The sequence below is a fragment of the Talpa occidentalis genome, unplaced genomic scaffold (genome assembly GCF_014898055.3).
Source record: "Talpa occidentalis isolate TD23 unplaced genomic scaffold, MPIMG_talOcc4v2.1 talOcc4.4, whole genome shotgun sequence".
NCBI classification, from domain to species: Eukaryota; Metazoa; Chordata; class Mammalia; order Eulipotyphla; family Talpidae; genus Talpa; species Talpa occidentalis.
Genome location: NW_023604295.1, coordinates 37,869,641 through 37,888,497, shown reverse-complemented (window position 1 = coordinate 37,888,497; position 18,857 = coordinate 37,869,641). Strand labels below are relative to the sequence as shown.

Below are 18,857 nucleotides of genomic sequence, written 5' to 3'. Positions count from 1 at the left end.
TCTACTGAAATACACTGCTGAGGGGAGTCAGGAGAGGTCTGCTGTGCCATGTGGGTCAACTCCCTGACTGGGGATCGAACTCCTACTGCAGTGGCTGCGGACAGCTCTATAGTGCTGCTTCTCAACCCCTTGTGCCACCAGGGAGACCCTCAAATGATATCGTTAAGGTTTCTTGAAACCCTGTGAAATCCTGCTGGGAGAGCTCTAGAGGTTGATGAACAAAAGGGCATCTGACATTCCCGTTTTTTCTCTGTATGACCTAAGTTAGAACATCAGACACATTGAGGTCAACAGGACTGTATTAAGCTCATTAAGCTCAGAGATCTTCACTCACATTTATGTGACATGGGGAGGTATATGTCACTTGTTGGAGTCTTATTTTGTCTGTTTATTGCTTTATTCTCATCTCCTTAACTTTCCTCATGAGGTTATTTATCATCTTACTGAGATGCTTACTAAGATAATACATGGGAAGATGATTTCCAAACAGTAAAGGATTAAATGTAAATGATAATTATACTTTACATACATTTTAACATAGAAGATAAAAAGCAATGGGAAACAAATGACATGGGTTACATTTGAATTTTACCAATTTGGAGCTGGGTGACCTTGATTAAACAACCTAACTTTTCTTTGCCCCAGATTCTTCATTTTCAAAATGAGAATGATGACAGAAATTACCTCCTAGGACTGTATAATAAGGATTCAATTTGTCAATATTTGTAAAGGACATAGACCTGGGCAGGAAGATTAGCATTAGCTCACCTTAGTTTTATCTTTTCTTACCAAAACAGATATTGTCCAAAACATTGATAATTTCTCAACTTGAGCAGTAAAGATACTGCTCTGTCATAAAGATGAATTAAAGCTATTTTCTTTCCTGTTTTGAGAGATGACCAAACAAATATATAACATGTAGTAGTAATTCAGTTGTTGAATAAAGCACCAAAAGTGAATTTGGTGTATAAAGGAATTTGTAAATTATTAGAAAGTAACTGTTCGTACTGCTTTTGCCAACCTATTTTAACTGACAATCTGGCAGAGAAAAGCAAATGAAAGTACAGCAACTGTTTGGGATAAAATCCATGGAGAAAATGTCTTCTGCTTGTCAAGCTCACAGTGTCAGAGCCCAGTGAGCTCACATTGACCAAGCTCTGCGTGAAGGGCCTGATCTCGGCGGGATGAGGTATGGGCAGAGCTGGCCTCCTCTGTGTTCCCAACAGACCTGGACATTGACAATATTCCATTAATGAAAGTTGGTTTGTCATTACAATATCATGATTAATCATTCATTTCAAGTAGATCTCTGGCCTTTGTTAAATACATTATGTCCGGGAATGAACGATGATATATATGAATCATAGGGTGTTTTCCTGTTTGGGGAAGTCTGAATTTTACAGCTTGGGGTGAGATGGGGCTTGATTTGAATGGATATTTTCCTGTTTGTTCTAAAGTTTTACATTATTATCACATCATTCTTGAGTCTTAAAGTAGCTCAGTTAGGTAGGTACTGGTAGTATCATTATCATTGATCTATTTTGAAAATATGTTTTAGACATATTGAATAACTTGTCCAGTAGCACACAGCTAGTGGTGATTAAGACAACAACAAATACATGGCAGGAACTATGAGCTTGTTGAAGGTAAGGAAGAAGAGATGGAATGTAGACAGTCCCACTGGTAACTGAAACAAAACTTTGAAGACAATTTGTGATCAACACAAGGTTTCCGGTGAATGTGTACAAGAGCCCTAATAATTTAATTTGGGAGTTGGAAGATTTGGCATATGAGTAAGGGAAAGAAAAGTGAATGTATTTTTTTTCCTTTTAAAATAAGGAGATGATTAGTTTTTTATTAGTGTTTTATTAGTTTGACTGGAGGCCAGAAATATAATTATATAATTACAGTTTTGATGTGTATATGGCAACTTTCTCCAAAGTAATTAAAACTGCTTCCATCATGATATTTAGAATTATAAAGGGAAATTCCCAAGTTGTTCAAAGAAATACTGAAAATCAAAGTATTGTTATCCCTGAGATATTATCCTTTAAAATAATCTGATTTTTTAAAACTAAATCCTAAATAGGTTGATTTGACCTCATTGACCCCCAAAGGCAAAGATATTGGAAAAATCCTAGTAACCATGGAGGGAAACTTATGGAAATTTTAGCGACTCTGGAAAGAAAGTTATGGATTTCTGGATATAAAAAAAAAATTAGCTTAAAACTATTTTTTAGCTCTGTACATAGCTTCTGAGCTTAAGAGCTAGGTACATAGGTTCTAGATTACTTCTCCAATTTCTCTATATTTACCTCTTCTCATTGGGGAAATGGAGTAAATGATGCAGATGATGACTAAAAAGGACTAAACAGCCAAAAAGCACTCTGACTAGCTGCAGGAGAACAAGGAAAAACATAAAGTCTTTGTTGTCTAATTGAATTGAATACACCACATTCTTTTAATAGACATCTAAAGACAGGACTAATGTTCTCAGAAAGCTGGCATTTATTGCTTTTGTTTTATTCCTTAAATGCCTAACTTGACACAGTCTTTGAAGACAGAGAGAAGAACTTCAAACAGCAACTGCTCTCTGCTTTTCATGTCTTCCCCCATTATTTTCTTCTATACTGTGTCACTACATTCATTACCTTCTGTATCAAAAATATCATTTTTCATAAACCTACAGAAAAAAAAGTCAACAGTTCCAAAGATTACAGTGCATGTCTCTTCAGGTCATTTTTTCTTTCTTTTTTTTTTTTTTTTTTAGCTGGTGAGTAGGATAGGATTGCAATTTGGGGGAATATGACAGTGAGTTTATTTTTCCTTTTATACTATTTTCTTTACAGTATATATGTCTATTATATATCTACATTTATATATCTATCTCATCTCAAACTTTTATACCTGAAGAACTTGTTAAAAACTCAAATTCCTAGGCTCTGCTCATAGAGATTCTGTTTCAGGTTCTGAAAATCCATCAGGAATCTGAATTTGAAAAAAAAAAAATCACCTCAGAAAAAATCATGCATTTTTTTTTTAAATTATCATCATCTCTTCATTCATTTGGCATTTTCCAGTTTTCAAAATGCTTGCGCATACAATCAGTTCTGTGTGGTAGATGGAAATGATTATCCCCATTTGGAGGATAAAAAAGAGATTCAGAGTTCATTGTGATTACCTCAAGGCCTCACTATATCCCCCTGCCCTTTATCCATTTCTCTGGATTCCTTGCCTTAACTGACCTTTTCTGTTTGGGTATTGAAATACAAAAGGCAAGGAGCACTTAAAGCCAGGCAGCCAGATCTGTGCCTGCCTTCTTCAAGAATGCTAGTCAAGGAAGGAAAGCAATTTATTTATAGAATGTGAATATTCCCTGATTGATAGTGTTAGCAATTGATTTAATTTTAAGTAATTCCCCTTGTCCCATCCATGCACTTTTGAAAATGCTTCACTTTTGGAAAAGACCTGTGTGTGTGTGTGTGTATCTTTTTTGGCTCTCCTGTTCTATATTGTTAGAATCCCAGGTTCACTGTCCTTATTCAGCCACAATGATCTGCTGGAAGGGATGTGTCCTCCCCATCTGCAGTAGGCATTTCCCTGCCTCTGAGGCACCTCCCCTGTGTAATCTTCCTAATTGTCTGCCCTATGAGCACTGTCAGTGTTATGCCTGGAGGCAGCATGCAATGTCCAAGCCTCCAGCACAGTAGGATTACTCTGTGTAGATATAGGACTTGGTCTAAACAACCTACCAGACTGCAATCCTTCTCATTGCTAAGTGAATTTCTGCTAGGCTCACAGGCTTGTGTCCACATCTAGAAAGTTCTTGGGGCATCTCCAATCTTCACATTCATTCTCAGTAGCTTCCAGTGTTTGCTTTTTTTTTTTTTTTTTTTTTTTTTTTTGCCTTCCATTAGGGTATTTCCATCCTATACCTGTCTCTACTTGGAAATCATCCTTTTAACCTTATGACCCTACCCTTGAAGTTTAGTGAAGTGTCCCTGAAGGGAAGGAATTAGGTTATTTCAATACAAGTTGAAGAGATCTGTAAATGTAAGGAATGAACAGTCACTTCCAGGCCTTAGTGTGAATGGAAGGTGATTACTCCTTTTATGTTTCCAAAACCTTTCATGCTGCATTTTAACTTGGATGACAGTATCTTCAGTGCTGAGTTTTCTGTAACATCCAGCTGTCATCATAAATACTCCTGGAGACCTTACTGCAATTTAGGGTGTTAGTTGACTGTCCTTGTCACTGTCACTCTCACACCACCTCTATTCTCCAATCTGTGCAGGGTGCTCACTTAGCCCCTCATTGAGCCTGCTAGGCAGTTTTCCAGACAGAACCAAGAAATCTGGGTTCCAAGGATGCCGAAACACTTGCCCCAAAATAAGCTGATGGTGGGGCCCAACATAGGACCCAAGAGGCCATTGTTACTTTCCCCAGTGCCCACTGCCTTCCTCCCTAAACAGAATCCTAAGTGCTTCAGTTTATTCCAGTGAAGGTGGACAGCTTCCTCTCAGCATGCCTCACCCCCTCCCATCTCACCCCGTCCCTTCTTTGTGCACCCAGATTCCTTTAACCGGTTGGTAGTTGTGTTTTCTCTTTTCCCTGGGGGGAGGGACGGGACAGAGCAGACCCGAGCTGCAGTTCCCTCACTCTGCCTCTGAGAATTTCTCATCCAAACCTCAATCACGTAGGATTGCGTAGAGAGGAGAAAAGGGGAGAGACAGAAGACAGAGAAGGGGGAGAGGGGTGACGGGAGGGAGGGAGGAGAAGGGACTCTGGGAGCAGAGGGCGCGAGGGAGGGCAGGAGGACCCGAGTGCGCTGCGCTACCCTAGCTCCAGAAGCCGGGCCCCCAGCCTGGCCCCACCTGGGCGCTCCCGAGCTCCTGGGCAGGTGGGCTGGCGCTGAAGGAGGCACCACGTCGACCGCCGGCTCTACGTCCCACCCGCCTTCTCGGAGGCTGTCTTCCCTGTTTGGAGTTCCCTGCGGAGCGGGCGCTCCAGTCGAGCGAGTCGACCCGGCGGCGGCGGCGACGGTGGTGGAGGTGCCCGGGAGCCGGTGCGGCTCGGCGCGCCCCGCGCCTCAGCCCATGAATGGGACGCCGCCCTGAGCGCCCCCTCCGGGGCGGGGAGGCGGTGGCGCGGCGACTGGGGGCGCCCCAGTAGCCAGCGTTTCGGAGCCGCCACCCGCGTAGCAAGTTGGGCGAGTTGACGGCAGCCCGCACCTGCTTCCCGGCCCTGGCTCCAGAGTCAGCGTCCGGCCCCGAGGGCCCGGGTTGCGCACTCGGCTGCTTCCCGCCGTCGCCCCGGGCGGCCTAGGGGCCCCGCCCGCGCCCCGGCGCCAGACCATGGTGGGCAGCTCCGGCCGAGAGCCACAGCCTCCTCGGACCGACGTCTGCAGCCAGCACCCGCCCCGCCCGAGCCGAAGCGCGGGTGTTTGCAGCGCGCGGGTGACTTGCGTCCTCGGCCGGGATGGGCCGCGCAGAACTGAGTGATCGGCCTTGCGTCGGGCGGGCGATCCCCATCTGATCTGCCGCCTGCGACCTGTCGACTGCCGGGCCGCGCGAGCCTGGGGGGCCCAGGCAGCGCGGCGATGACCTGATCCCGAGCCCGCCAGGGCGCCCCTCCTTCCCTCGCTCGCTCTGAGCCTGTGCGGAGACCGGCGCGGCGCGGCGGCCCCGGGCGCACCATGGCGGGGAGCTCCAGTTAAAGGCGTGTGGGCGCCGAGCTGGAGAGGACACCTTCGGCATCGCTGCCTTTTGAGGGGGCTTATTTAAACTACTGAGTCATTCCAGATTTAGGATTCCCTAAATAATCACCAACTGTGCCCGTCTCGTGCCAGAAAGCCAGCGGGAAGAGAAAGAGCGCCCGCTCTGGGACCGCGCGTATCCTTGGCGCTCGCCTCTCGCGGGTTTCTCCCCGAGGGGTGCTTGGCCCTCGAGGATCTCCCTCCCTCCCTCCCCCACACTCTCCCTCCCCCCACCACCCCGGACCTTGCCTCCCGCTCTCTTTGCAGCGCTACTGGCGGGGAGTCGCGCTCGACGCAGCTGGAAACAGCTGCCCCCGCCCGGCTCCCCAGCTCCGACTCCTGCTAACCGCTCCCACTTCGCGCCTCTCGGAATTCCAGAACTCGGGCGGCGGGCCCCGGGAGAGCCGCAGCCGGTGCGATGCATTCCGTAGACCTCACTCAGCCGGGACGGAACTCCTAATCTCCAGAACTGCGGGCTGCAGGGAGTTAAATTGCTGCCTTCCTCTCCTTCTGTCTAGCGGTTGGTGGCTTATTTTCTAAAGGAACGTTTTATTCACTTTTTAGTATTTTCTACCGGGGGCACGCTACCCGCCTCGGTTGAGACTCTGCTTTGTAAACGGGTTTTCTATGTATGTGTAGATATACTTTGGACACCTGACAACGCTTGCGCCTCTCCACCGGGGGCACGGCTTGTTGTTCTGGACATCCTTCTACCCCTTCCACTTGGTACTCCGAGCGCTGTGTGACCCAACTCCCCACTGCCCCTGGACGCGGATCGCCTTGGGGTGCAAGAGTCTAGTTAGCTGGAAGGCCTGGGACCGCCCCGCCCCCAAACGCCAGCGGTTGGGGAAGTTTACATCTGGATTTTCACACATTTTGTCGCCACTGCCCAGACTCTGAGTAACCTTGTGGGCGCCGGGTTTTCGGTACTGCAGCCTCCTCAAATATTAGCACTGCCTCCCGGCGCCTGCCCTGTCCCTTCAGGCCGCCGAGGTCCTGCCCTCGCCCCGGCGGAGCACGATACCGAGGGCGCAGTGGAGCCCGGGGCCCCGGGCCCGCGCTGAGCAGCTATGGCTGCGGCGATAGCCAGCTCCTTGATCCGACAGAAGCGACAGGCGAGGGAGTCCAACAGCGACCGGGTGTCGGCCTCCAAGCGCCGCTCCAGCCCCAGCAAAGACGGGCGCTCCCTGTGCGAGAGGCACGTCCTCGGGGTATTCAGCAAAGTGCGCTTCTGCAGCGGTCGCAAGAGGCCAGTGAGGCGGAGACCAGGTCAGTAGAAGCCCAGGCCATGGGGTCCTCAGAGATCGACTCCTCCCTCCCCTCTTCAAAGTACCTGGGGGCACCCATGCGAGGGAAGGAGAAACTCCCTCTTCCATTCTGGGCCACCTTCTCCCCTAATTTTCAGACATCTCTCACTCAGTAATCTTCTATCAGTTAATAGCTTTTTGTCCCATATTCAGGAAAACACAACACCCTGATGAATCCACGTTTTGTGTAGGATGTGTGTTACATGTATAGGTGTTCTTGGTTCCAAATAGCCTGTAGAGTCCTTGACCACCTCATTCATCCTCAATAGTTCTCTCTCTTTCCAATCCATCCATCCATCCGTGGATTTCTTATACTGCCTACTCGGGACCTAACTATGAACATTTTTTTTTTTCTATCCCTCGTATCATTTATCATAGTTTTGGACACATACATTTCGTAGACACCAGAGGAACTTAAATTTTTCTCTTTTTCTAACTCTTGCTCCAGCAACACATGATATGCATCTTTCAGACATTGGATCAATTTCTCACCTCTCCATTTCCCCATATGCTCTTTCACTTCTTTCTACATATACTGCCCTAGTCTCAGTCTTCAACAATTGTCATGGTTTCCAAGGACTCTGCTCATTAACTTTTCTTTCCTTTGTACACTCACGCTTCCTTTTGGGACATCAAGAGACTGATAGTATCTGCAGTTTGGGACCAAGGAATGTAATAAGAACTTCAAACTTTTCAGAGATTTTCCTGGCAAGGCTTAGATGAAGCTGATTCTCTTCCCTAAACTCTACTGGTTCATCTTTGATGTTTTTCTGTTTGCAAAGGGAAATTGGCTACCATGAGTTTCAGAGTGATTATTCCCAGCTCAAGCCAGGTCAGTGTCCCAGCTTGAGAGAATGAAAGCAGTACTGCTGAGATCTGTGCTTCACCAGACTATCAGTCCTCTGGATGGACCAGCAGGGTCATTTATACTCTGTAGATCCTCTATCCTTACTGTGGATAATTTGAAGGAAATACTGTCTAGAAAGAAAGTCTACTTTGTGATCAGTGGGTTGAGGTTGTTGATTTTGCAACCCTGACTGTTATCTTTCTGGGTTCCAGGAATGAGGCGTGTGGGTTAGAGTCATTGGGTGAGGAAAACGTGGGAATTCTGGATAAGGAAGCTCAGAATTAGTTTAGAAATTTGAGATTAAGCCTTACAAAGAAGTCATGTCATCTCATTTTTCCATTGGGTTTTTGTGACTTTGTTCACTCTGTAATGTTCTAATTTTCTTATTCTGTGATGTTCAGGAAAAACTAAATTCAGGAATAATAAAAAAATAATTACGATCCCAAGGCAGGAGTCACTAAAGTCTCTGTTATCTTACATGTTATTAGTATCTTACATAAATCTTCTGTTTATGAAATGCACAAGTTATGTTATTAGCATAACTTGTGCATTTCATAAAGTGAAGATTTATGCAGAAACTATAGTTATTTAATAAAACAGTAAATAATTCATTTTAGGGGAAAATAGAAATGTCATGTATTATTGTACAGAGATCATTTGTAGGCCATCTCCTCTCAGGACTTGTGTGGTCTACAGGAAACATCAAGGCTCTGAATTAAACGTGACTCTTAATCCCCAGTCTCTGAAATGTCTTCTTGTGCTGCAGTTGGTTAAATTATATGATTCTGTGACTAGATACTACTCAGGTCCTCAATTAAAAGCAAGGCAATACAAATAACAGGAAGAATATATTTGTGAATGGATAAGATAAACCCACCTGATCTTTGTTGAAGCTGATTTGGAGACAGGGAAAGCTTGGACTGAGTGCATTGCTTCCTGCGGGCCTTTCCTTAGCACCTCATTAGAAAACAGATTTTATTGTTTTCTTCAGTGTTCATTTAATTTACTCTGCTTTTTCATCTATTTAGTATATATACCTCTTTGCAGAAAGGATCCTGATGGGTAACTTCCCTTAGCGAAAGTGTCAAAGTAACAATCTGGCAGGAGATGACAGGACTTGTTAAGACATGCCCAGTGCAAGGGCAACACCTGTATATCTGTACACTGTGGACTTGAGTTTGTTCTGATGCTCAGCTTAAAAGAATAGAAGTGTGGGGTATTGAAAAGCTTTTAGGAAGATGATAGCATGCTATTATCATTACTAACAAAGCCAAATAATTAATCGGTTGATTTGCTGTCAGCAACCATGATTCACATAGCATGGGATGAGCCTATTTATAGAGAGATAGCACCTTCCACATCTCAATTCCAGAGAGGATTCTTTAGCTGGATTGGGAGGAAGTTGCAAAACATCAAAAAGAAAAAACTATTTGAGAGAATCTGTTTTATAAGCGCTTTGATGTTATGTTCGCTTAATATTTGAGTTACTCTTAAAAATCACTGGCCCTTCTTTGGTGTAATCCTTGTGAACTACAAGCTGGATCACACTTGGTGAAGTGGTGACATAATTCCTTGTACTGATAAAGAATTACCACCACCAAGACACATTCCCCCATTGACCAGACTTTCCAGTGGAGTGAGGCTGAGACAGTAAAGCTAAGCCAAGTATTGGATGGGAAGAAGGTCACGGTTATATTCTGATTTCAGGGCTGACACATTGAGTGTCTCTCAATTTCTTGTGTTAGCTCACCAAGTGCCGAGGTGTATAATGTTGAAACTTTATAAACACAATGGGAATATAGAAATTACAGGGTAATGGACTCAGGTTTCAAATACCCTGATATTTCAGAGTGAAAATGTAAGAACTAGTAGGGCAAGACCTCGCATCCTGCCAGTCCAGGGCTGTGATGCAAATCAGATGCTTTTTGAACCTCATCCCTGGAGCACAGTGTCATGGCTTACCCTGGGATTGTGCAGTGAAATCTTTACTTGGGTGAGAAATCCTAGAACTAGAGCAAGTGGGTGATTCATGCAAGCTTGCACAGCTCGACTGTGGCAAAACTGGGACCAGCACTAGACTCAACGGATTTTTCATGCCTGTGCTTGTCACAACAGAACACTGGAAAAAGTAGAATGAAGAACGGGGTATTTTGTCAAAGGATAGAAATGATTTCTTTATTTATAGCATTCGATATTGGTATTATTATTCTTAATATTTTATAACTAGAATAGGAGTAAATGAATGGAGGTAACTGGTTGAAGGAGGTTAGTAGAGGCTAAGTCAAGCAATTGGAGTTCTAAAATTACTGATTTATAGCAAGCATACGTTATAGGAATAAATCCAATAGTGAGGACATAGAGACAGCACAGGAATAGTTGGTCCCTTAGGGGTTATATAGCTCTGGATATGAAATACTGGAGATGTTGAACTGATAAGTTGACTGAGGTCATTGAACCATAAGAAAACCTTGAGAATATTTCTGTTGGAGTACCTTCTCATGAGGAAAGGAGCATTCTTAGTGGCATTATTTGAGTTATTAGGTGTGAAATACCTGCATGAGCCAGGCCTTCTAGAGTATTTGCTTAAATGTTGATGTCACTTAATTTGCTATAGCTAAGCTGTTTGTATATACATGTGCATTACATGGCTTCTTCATTTCCAACATTTGTTTTAGTTTGAATAGAAATACCTGTATCAATGATTGACTCCAAAATAATTTATGTTTTGACTCAGAAGTTACTGCAGGTAATGGATATCATTCCTGATCAAGAAAGGAAAGGTGTTAATAGAATCTTTGGATGTTGAGGTAGCTGTGAACCTTGGAAGTCATATTGTAACTCTCACTTTTCAAATAAGAGCCTCTCTGGAAACTGCAGATTAATTAGATAAGTCAAAATCTATGTACTTCAAGTTATTTTGCGTCATTATTTTTCTGTATAATTTAATTCCTTCCAACAAACCAGAAAATTTAAAAAAATCAGCAATTAAACATAATTTCTCTTCTAAAAGATATTAGTTTTCATAACTTAAGTATTTGGTTTTACATGCCCCTCTCTTTTTCAAAATGATGTAGTATATTTACACTGACTGGATAAAATAAACCAGTGAAGTGATTTTAATTTTATATACTATTGTTGCTTTTCATTTGTCTTTTTTTTTTTCAGAGTACTATTTCTGCTGTTATAAATTGTGGTTATTAAGAACATTTTAGTATTTTTCCACCTCATTTTGGTAGATGGATAGTATTTAATAACACATGCATTCAACATTTTACTATTAAGCATACCCTTTTAGGTAGATGAAGAAAACATCACAGAAAATACAAACTTCAAGAAGATAATGGTCAAAAAAAGGGAAAATGTTTAATCGTGTGGTCTTTGGATTATTAATTAGATTGATAAATTGAAATAATTTTGATTAATATATTGATCAAGAACAGATAGATCCATATGCTAGGTATATTATACCTTTATAGTAATTACTTTTTTTGTATTTTTTCTTCTAAAAATTTGGCTCATGTCTACAAATCAGCCTAATTAAATGATATTTGGTGTGATGTCTGTGAAACAAAAAAAAAAAGTTTTTTTCTTCAGAAACTCACCCTAGGGTTTAAACTAATATTTTATACCTGTGATTTTTTTTTTAGTTCCATTTCTCTACAGCAGTGCATTCTCATCAACAAATTATGTTTCCATTGTAAGAACATTTTATAATAGCAGATACTGTGATCTCTTGATTTTTTTTTCCCATCCCACAGAGATCTCATCAAGTCATAACTCAGGATTAAGTCTTTAACGTTTTAATGAAGTTGGTATTCATGAACAGAACAAGAAAAATTAATTCCAGGAAACGAGGCAGTCTCTGTAGTAGAGGAATATTTTGGAAGAGCTTTAGAAACTAAAGCTTTGTTTCATAAAATTATATTTAAAAGGAAATACTGGACTTACTGGTAATATGGCGTCCCATTGCTTTAATTTTCACAGAGAGCACATTTATGTGTGAATTTCACAGGATAGATTTGGTTTGGGAAATTTGTTAGTAGGGATGCATTTTTTTTTCTTGTCTCTTTTCCTTGAATGCTTCATTATAATTTATGTCTTCCATCTAGAGTTAGTATAGGTTTTGTGAGGACTGTCCAAAACATACTTGCTAGGTCTAGGGGTACACTAGTACCTATTGAACTAGTGAACCCCATTTGCCCAAAGAAAGATGCAGCACATCTAAAAGTCTCTGATTCTAAGGTCACCTACTAGGCATATTTACAAAGTGTCTATAAACTAATCACCTATAAGAGTAAATTTTAATAATAATGCCTAAATTGACTATGTGATGACAGGATTTGCGGAATTTCTTCACAACTTTGCCCTGTACTCTGTGCTCGCTGACATAGTTAATTCCATCTTAGAAATTTAAAAAAAAAAAAAAAAAAAAAACTAAGCTTCACGGTAGCAGAGAGACCTGATCAGGTTCCTCGAGTCAGAAAATGGCTTTGCAGTCACATGCACCAGCACCCACACTGTGGGTAGCCTGTGTTTATCTTCCACCATGTTGAGCTAAGAAGGCTGAATCTAAATAACTCAGTTTGATTTGAAACTGGGAAACTCTTGTGGGGGGAGGAGGAGGATTGCTTCACGAAAATGTGAAGTCTGATGACACGCTTAGCTTTTCTCTGTGTGGGAGGAGAGCCAAGTGGGAAGGCTGCTGGAGATCTTCAGGTCAGCACCAAGAGGCCTGTGGTTATGCGGTTCTGTGTAGTGCCAGGGTTCCGGCTGGGATGTCCCTTTGTGTGTGTCAGGAGCCTCAGCCAGGAGCCTCAGTGACATCAAGGGATGCCACCTGGGGCACCTAAGAGCAGGCTGGGAGCTGTGTGTCCCAGGGGACAGACTTCCTTGACTGTAAACATAAACAACTGCTTCAGATGTTTTCAAATTTCAAGAGGTTGATACCAATATAAGGAGAGTCCTATATGATTTAATCTTTCTTTCTTTTTTTTTTTTTTTAAAGTTGCTGTTTAAGTGACAGTGTAACGGAGCCATTAAGTACATGGACTTTGTGGGATGTGGATTTAAATTCTGAATATATTATTTGTAAGAACATTAGGCAAGTTTCTTCTTAATATCTTTAAGTCTCAGTTTGCTGATTTGTAAAGTGAAACTATTATTAAGATGGTGGAACCAGAGAAACATTTGCTGACTAAAGCAAGTTGAATTCTGAAGGATGAGGCAAACAAAGAGGGAAAGATGAGGCAGGCAAAGAGGAAGAAAAGAACAAATTGCAAAGACTGAGGTAAAAGGGGGAACATTGCTTTTAAAGAAACTGACATGACAGTGGAGTAATGAGAGCAAGGGGAAGGGGGAACAGGAGACATTAGGAAGCTTGACAAAGTCTGAGTTGTGCCTTGAAAATCCTTGGCGTGATTCTGTATTTTAATCTAGTATCTAAAGAAGAATCAAAGTAGGGAGTGATAGAATGTAACTTGCATTTTCAAATGGGCATTTGACTTTGGAGTAGAGAATGGATTGCGAGAGTGCCAGAATGGAAGTAAAGGAAGTTAGGACATTAGTCTGGGTCAGTAATTCTCAAAATGTGCAGAGGCCTTGGGAACTCCTTGCAAACTTTTAGTGGGTCCACAGATCAAAACTATTTTCATAATAATACTATTTGCCCTTTTCACTCATTTTGTCACAAGTATCCTTTGGAGTTTTGCAGAGACTATGTGATATGTTTGCAATCATCTGAAAAGCTATTATAATTTCCTCTCTTTTTAGCCACATACCTGTATGAGGCCAGGTTATCTTTATATACTTCAAACACAACAGCATGTCACAAGAGATTAATATAGAAGCAGGCTTGGGACTCTAGCTGATTTCTGTTAGGCCAGGCATTAAAAAGATTTGGAAACACATAAACTACTTTTTCACTCATCTTTTTGTTTGTTTTGGAAAATATATTTATGTTAATATATAATGGGCATTTTGTAACGTTTAACAAAATTTTGAAAACTTTTATTGCAATTTCTAGACATAGTAAACATTAAAAGATATAAGCCACACAAACAAAAGTTTTTGTGGGCCACTCAGTGATTTACAAAAATGTTAAAGGATTCTAAGGCCAAAAAGTTTGAGAAATGCTAGTTTAGGTTATAGATAATGTTGACATGAAATATTATGGCCATGGCCATGGATGTGAAACAAGTAGATGGAGGCAGAATGAGCAGAACTTGATAATAGGTAGACATGAGTCAAGAGGTGTGCCTTGAAGGTTCCTGGATGAACAATCCAATAGTGAGGAGCACTTGTGCTGAGATGGAGGCAAGCTAGGGGAGAGGAAGTGTTGATACAGAGCATATAATTTAATTCTCAAATTACAGTGCACTTTAGAATGCTAAGGTAGCGGTAATATTTGTTTAATAGTTTCATTATATGAAGATGGGTATAAATTTATATCCCTATCTGTATAAGGCTATCTGCTTTATTCATAAACTCTTAAGGAAATATTTTAGAATTCTCATCTTTCCCTGTTGATCTAGAACCTCTATCTATAACGGGCAATTCTGAAAGCAAATATGTTTTAGGCCGAGAAAAATATTTAGGAAGATAGAAAAACCTTGATAATTTCTCTAGACTTTTAAAATGGAAGCAAAATATTTGCTGTTTCACAGGATTTCAAAGACATTTGACCTGGTTCAATCCTGAATGTGCCCTGAATATAGATCTAAGATGTGTGGCACCTGGGTGAATTTCATGTGTTAGTTTGCATCAAGTTCATTGGTCTTTGCATAACTGAGTAATTGTGAAAAGACAACCTTGGTAAAGTCCTACTTGTTTGTCTGCCTATCGTTAGTCATTTGATTTCTTGTGATATTTACACATGCCCAATCTCCCTGACTTCATCTTAATTCTATTACGCCTCTTAATTGGATTTTAAGTGTATATGATCTTTTAGAAATGACTTTTCAGGGGTCAATAGAGAGGGCTCCAATACCTAAGACCAAATTTGGTTCCATCTAGTGAAAGAATGACATGGGACAAATAGGATCTGCACATGAAATCACAAAATATTAGAGTTTAGAGATTATACAGGCCGTGGTTCTCAGCCCTAGCTGCAAAATGAAAACAACTGGGACTTTTAAAAATGTGAAAATGCCACATACCCAGAAAATCCAATTTATGATGTCTACTCTGGGCCCCATCTATCCGTCATCTTTTTTTTTGTTAGTTTGTTTTTAACCCCTTAGATGATTCTAATGTGATGCCAGAAATGAGAACCACCAACCTGTTCCAATCCAAAGATTTCATACTTTGTGGCCCTGAAAAAATAATTATATTATTCATTAATGCCTTTAGAAATATGTTTATGATACTTAGAAACAGCATCATCAATTTTAATTATATAGATGATCCTTTCTTTCGCTTACTGTTGAATTTTTCAAGTGTTCAATGGCATCTAAAACCTTATCTGCATTATACGTTTGCCTGCCTCGTCTTCCTGACTATAATGTGCGTTTCAAAGGACAGGACCGATTCTTAACGCTTAGCATTCTGCCTGTGTCACTGCAGTTCTTCAGTCAACTTTAAATACATGAGTAAATGATACATTAACTCATCGAATCTTATCTATAAGTAGAGATATTCTTAAATCAGTATCTCGAGTTCTCACATAGGGATGATGAGGGAGAGCAAACCTGAGGCTTCTCAAGTTCACGAGACTAACAAAAAGAAGTTTCTGTGTTTAAACTCAGGTTTGTTTTCCCTAGTCTTGCTTTTTTCTTTTCACTCTGCCACCCCTGGAAATGGGCCTCAGTTTCTTCCCTTGAAAAACAAAGGTGGTATATTAAAGGATAGTGTAATGGCAGGACAGGACACTGAGCAGGTTATCTATGATCCAAGCAGACGAGGTAAGAAGAGTCCTGGAGCCCTCAGTGGCTTTTCAGGCTTTTATTGGGATTTTACTGGGTACACAGCAGGCAGGGGTGCTCGGGGCTGGGAGACTGGCAGGCCTCTCATCCCCCAGCAAGTCTTCACTCTTTCTGGGCTCTCCAGTGTTCTCTGGTGGTCTCTGCTTCTCTTTCGCTCTTGTTCTCTCTCAAGGGCGTCCCCATGATGTTGCCCTTATAAGCCCAGCCTTAGCCCAGGTGGATCCCATCTACATATGCCCACACCCTACTCCAGGTGCCCGCAATCAGACATGCATTCAGTACCGCAAGGATCCATCATCAATCCTAATCACAGGAGGGCAGAAAAGCCTGATACTTTTTCACTTACCCTACAGATAGCTAAGGGCTCTTTTAGCTTGAACAGCCATTGGAGAGCTCACTTTCCCCCAGGAGAAATTTCCATGGCTGGCCACATTGACCACTTTGAATACCCATCATTCCCTGGTTCTGACTTAGACAGGAAGTGTAAAAACCTGTTTTCCTAATGTGTTAATTTGGATGTTCCTAACTGCACCCCATGTTTTAATTACCTACACCGTGCTCACATCTCTTTGTTTAAAATATCAATCTTTATTTCTTTCGACCCCAATTCAGGTCAGAATCTATCCATTCAATAGGAATTAAATCCAGTGCACTGTAGTGTTTCAGACTTTTTTTTTTTAACTAAGGTCAAAAAGGGGATTGAAATGAAGTGTGAAAGATTCAGGAGGAAAAAAATGTGAACTGATACGAGTTATTATAAAAAGAAAAAAAAATTAAACATCCAGCAGAGACATTCTTTTAAACTGCTCAGTACTCATGTTTATTTATAAAATTACATCCTAAAAATGTTTCAAATAAATCATTTTAAACAGAATTTGGTGTTATATACTTTCACCTGCTCTAAGACCTCTTTTCTGGAGCCAAGGAGAGATGAAATAGAGGATTTCTGGAAAGCCCCTTCTTCTTAGCAGCATGAAACAAAAATACCCATTCTGAGTTTTGCTATGGGTGACTTGAATTCAAAAGATGACCCAGATCACCTTCCTTGTGCCCTAGAATCAGATAATACTCCTCACATAATTAAGAACCAGGGGCAAAATTTAAATAATTACCAAAATTAGTTGCCTTGTTATAATACATGTCAGATTCTGTTTTTAGACAAATAGCTCTAGATATACTGTCCACATAATATCCATACAATATGTGATAGTATGTCAAAGAGAAGACTTTCAGAAACTATAGACACCCTGATTCACCTAGAGAGGGTTAACCAGCAGGAAAAAAGTGAGTAATTAATAAAAAAAGATTAGGGCCTCCCTGGTGGCCCAGGAAGTTGAGCACCGGGCTGTGAAGCTATCCGCAGCCTTTGCTTTGCTGGTTCGATCCCGGCCAGCCTGCAAAAATCCCAAATGGCATGACAGACCTCTCCTGTCTTGCCCGCTGCTCCCCTCAGTAGTGTATTTCAGTCTGCCTGTTCTGTTCCCCACTCTGTCTCTGGTGACCCTCCCGTGCATCTGGCCTGTACCCCGGTTCTTGTACAAATAAATAAATCTTTAAAAAAAATTAAAAATGATTATAAACAAGTAGAATCTCAGATTTAAAAAAACCCAATTTCTCACTATGAGAGAGTGAGAGAGTTGCATTGTTGTTTTGCTTTAATGCTTGAAATCAGGTTTATGTTAGGTTTTTGTAACCAGAGAGACTAGCCCTGAGGTAAAGGGTAAGTGGCACATGAGGTGGTGGCCCGAAAGCTTAGAATTCTAGGGAAGGAAATCCTCTTCATGTGGGATATCCCTCCGAGAGACTGGAGATTTACTTAACCTTCAGAACTGAAGAAAGAGGACTCTAACAAGTCCTGAGACCATTATCCTCCAAAGATGGGGAAAATAGTTGGCAGCTTCTTGGTTGGGCCGCCTCCATATTCTGCTGCTCTGGTTTCTCTACCACTCTCTCTCTACCTACAGACCCTGAGAAAAGCAGTGCCCTAAAGAAGCTCACTTTGAAATCTTACTTTATGTCATTTTTTCCACAACTCTTCTTCAGGGTGTTCCTGAGCAGCATTTCTGGTTTACTACCTGACCTAAGTTATCTGACTCTTGGCGCTTTCATTGAAAAACAACCCTGTCTGTTCTTTCTCATGCCAAGCAGCCAATTTGGTCTGATGCTGTTTTGCACTGAGCTGACACACCTGCAAGGGGGAGAGGGGATAGCATACTCCATGCACCTGTATTCATTATTTGAATCCTGACAATTGCCTGAAGCCTTGATTAAAGACTTTTGTTGGAATTGGCATTTTAAGGCTTTGTCTTATGCCATTACATATTCGAACTTGAGGATGAATGTCTGTGACTTTAGCCTTGGGAGTCCCCTCCTAGTGGAGTATAGGACTTAAAGTCTTGGTGGGCTTAAATTGGAAATCATCAAACCTCATTAGGAGCACCCACTTTACAGAAGAGGTTGCTGAGACTCTCAGGTGGGGTTAGTTATATCATCCAAGTGTGGAAGGCCAAGTTAGGGCTGGAACTCAGGCATCTGCCACTGCCTGACCGTCTCCCCAAAGCTGTTGCCCGTGGGATGGTGCCTACTGCTGGTAACAAGATCTACCTGATCTTTGTCTTGTGTCATTTTCATGTGGGTAGTTGCTTTCAAATATCTAGAGTAAATTTTTATTGCCAGACATCTATTGAATATATGCTTGTCATGTGCTTGGGAACAGGATACAGTAATAATGAGGAAGTCCCAGTTCTTTTCCTGTAGGGAAGTATATAATTAAGATTTATAAATGCTGGCCAGATTTGTATTACTGTGTTCCAAGTTGTAGTTTTGCTGTGTTCTTTTTGAATGTCTACATTCCAAGAAAAATAGCAATTCATTAATTAAAAAAATTAGCCACAATCTATCTTTTAAAAATGCAGTGTGGGGTCAAGGGCTGACTCGGGAACATGCTGTTTTATTTATACATATCATCAAATGAATAGGTTGCACAGTCAAGGTCAGTTCTCACCCCTCCTCACATAGTCCCATAGTGC

General features: G+C 41.7%; 1 protein-coding gene across 6 annotated transcripts in view; it reads left to right on the top strand.

The window, feature by feature from the left end:
* The window catches only part of FGF12 (fibroblast growth factor 12), a 638,738-nt gene that overhangs the window by 395,836 nt on the left and 224,045 nt on the right, over window positions 1–18,857 (top strand). Inside the window, exon 1 of one of the 6 annotated variants that reach the window (XM_054700448.1) lies at window positions 5,460–7,024. The exons of the other annotated variants lie outside the window; for them this stretch is intronic. Coding sequence (XP_054556423.1) covers window positions 6,826–7,024 — 199 coding nt within the window. The 5' untranslated portion in view covers window positions 5,460–6,825. Of the gene's footprint in view, window positions 1–5,459; window positions 7,025–18,857 lie in introns of those variants that run through there. 6 annotated transcript variants of the gene reach the window in all.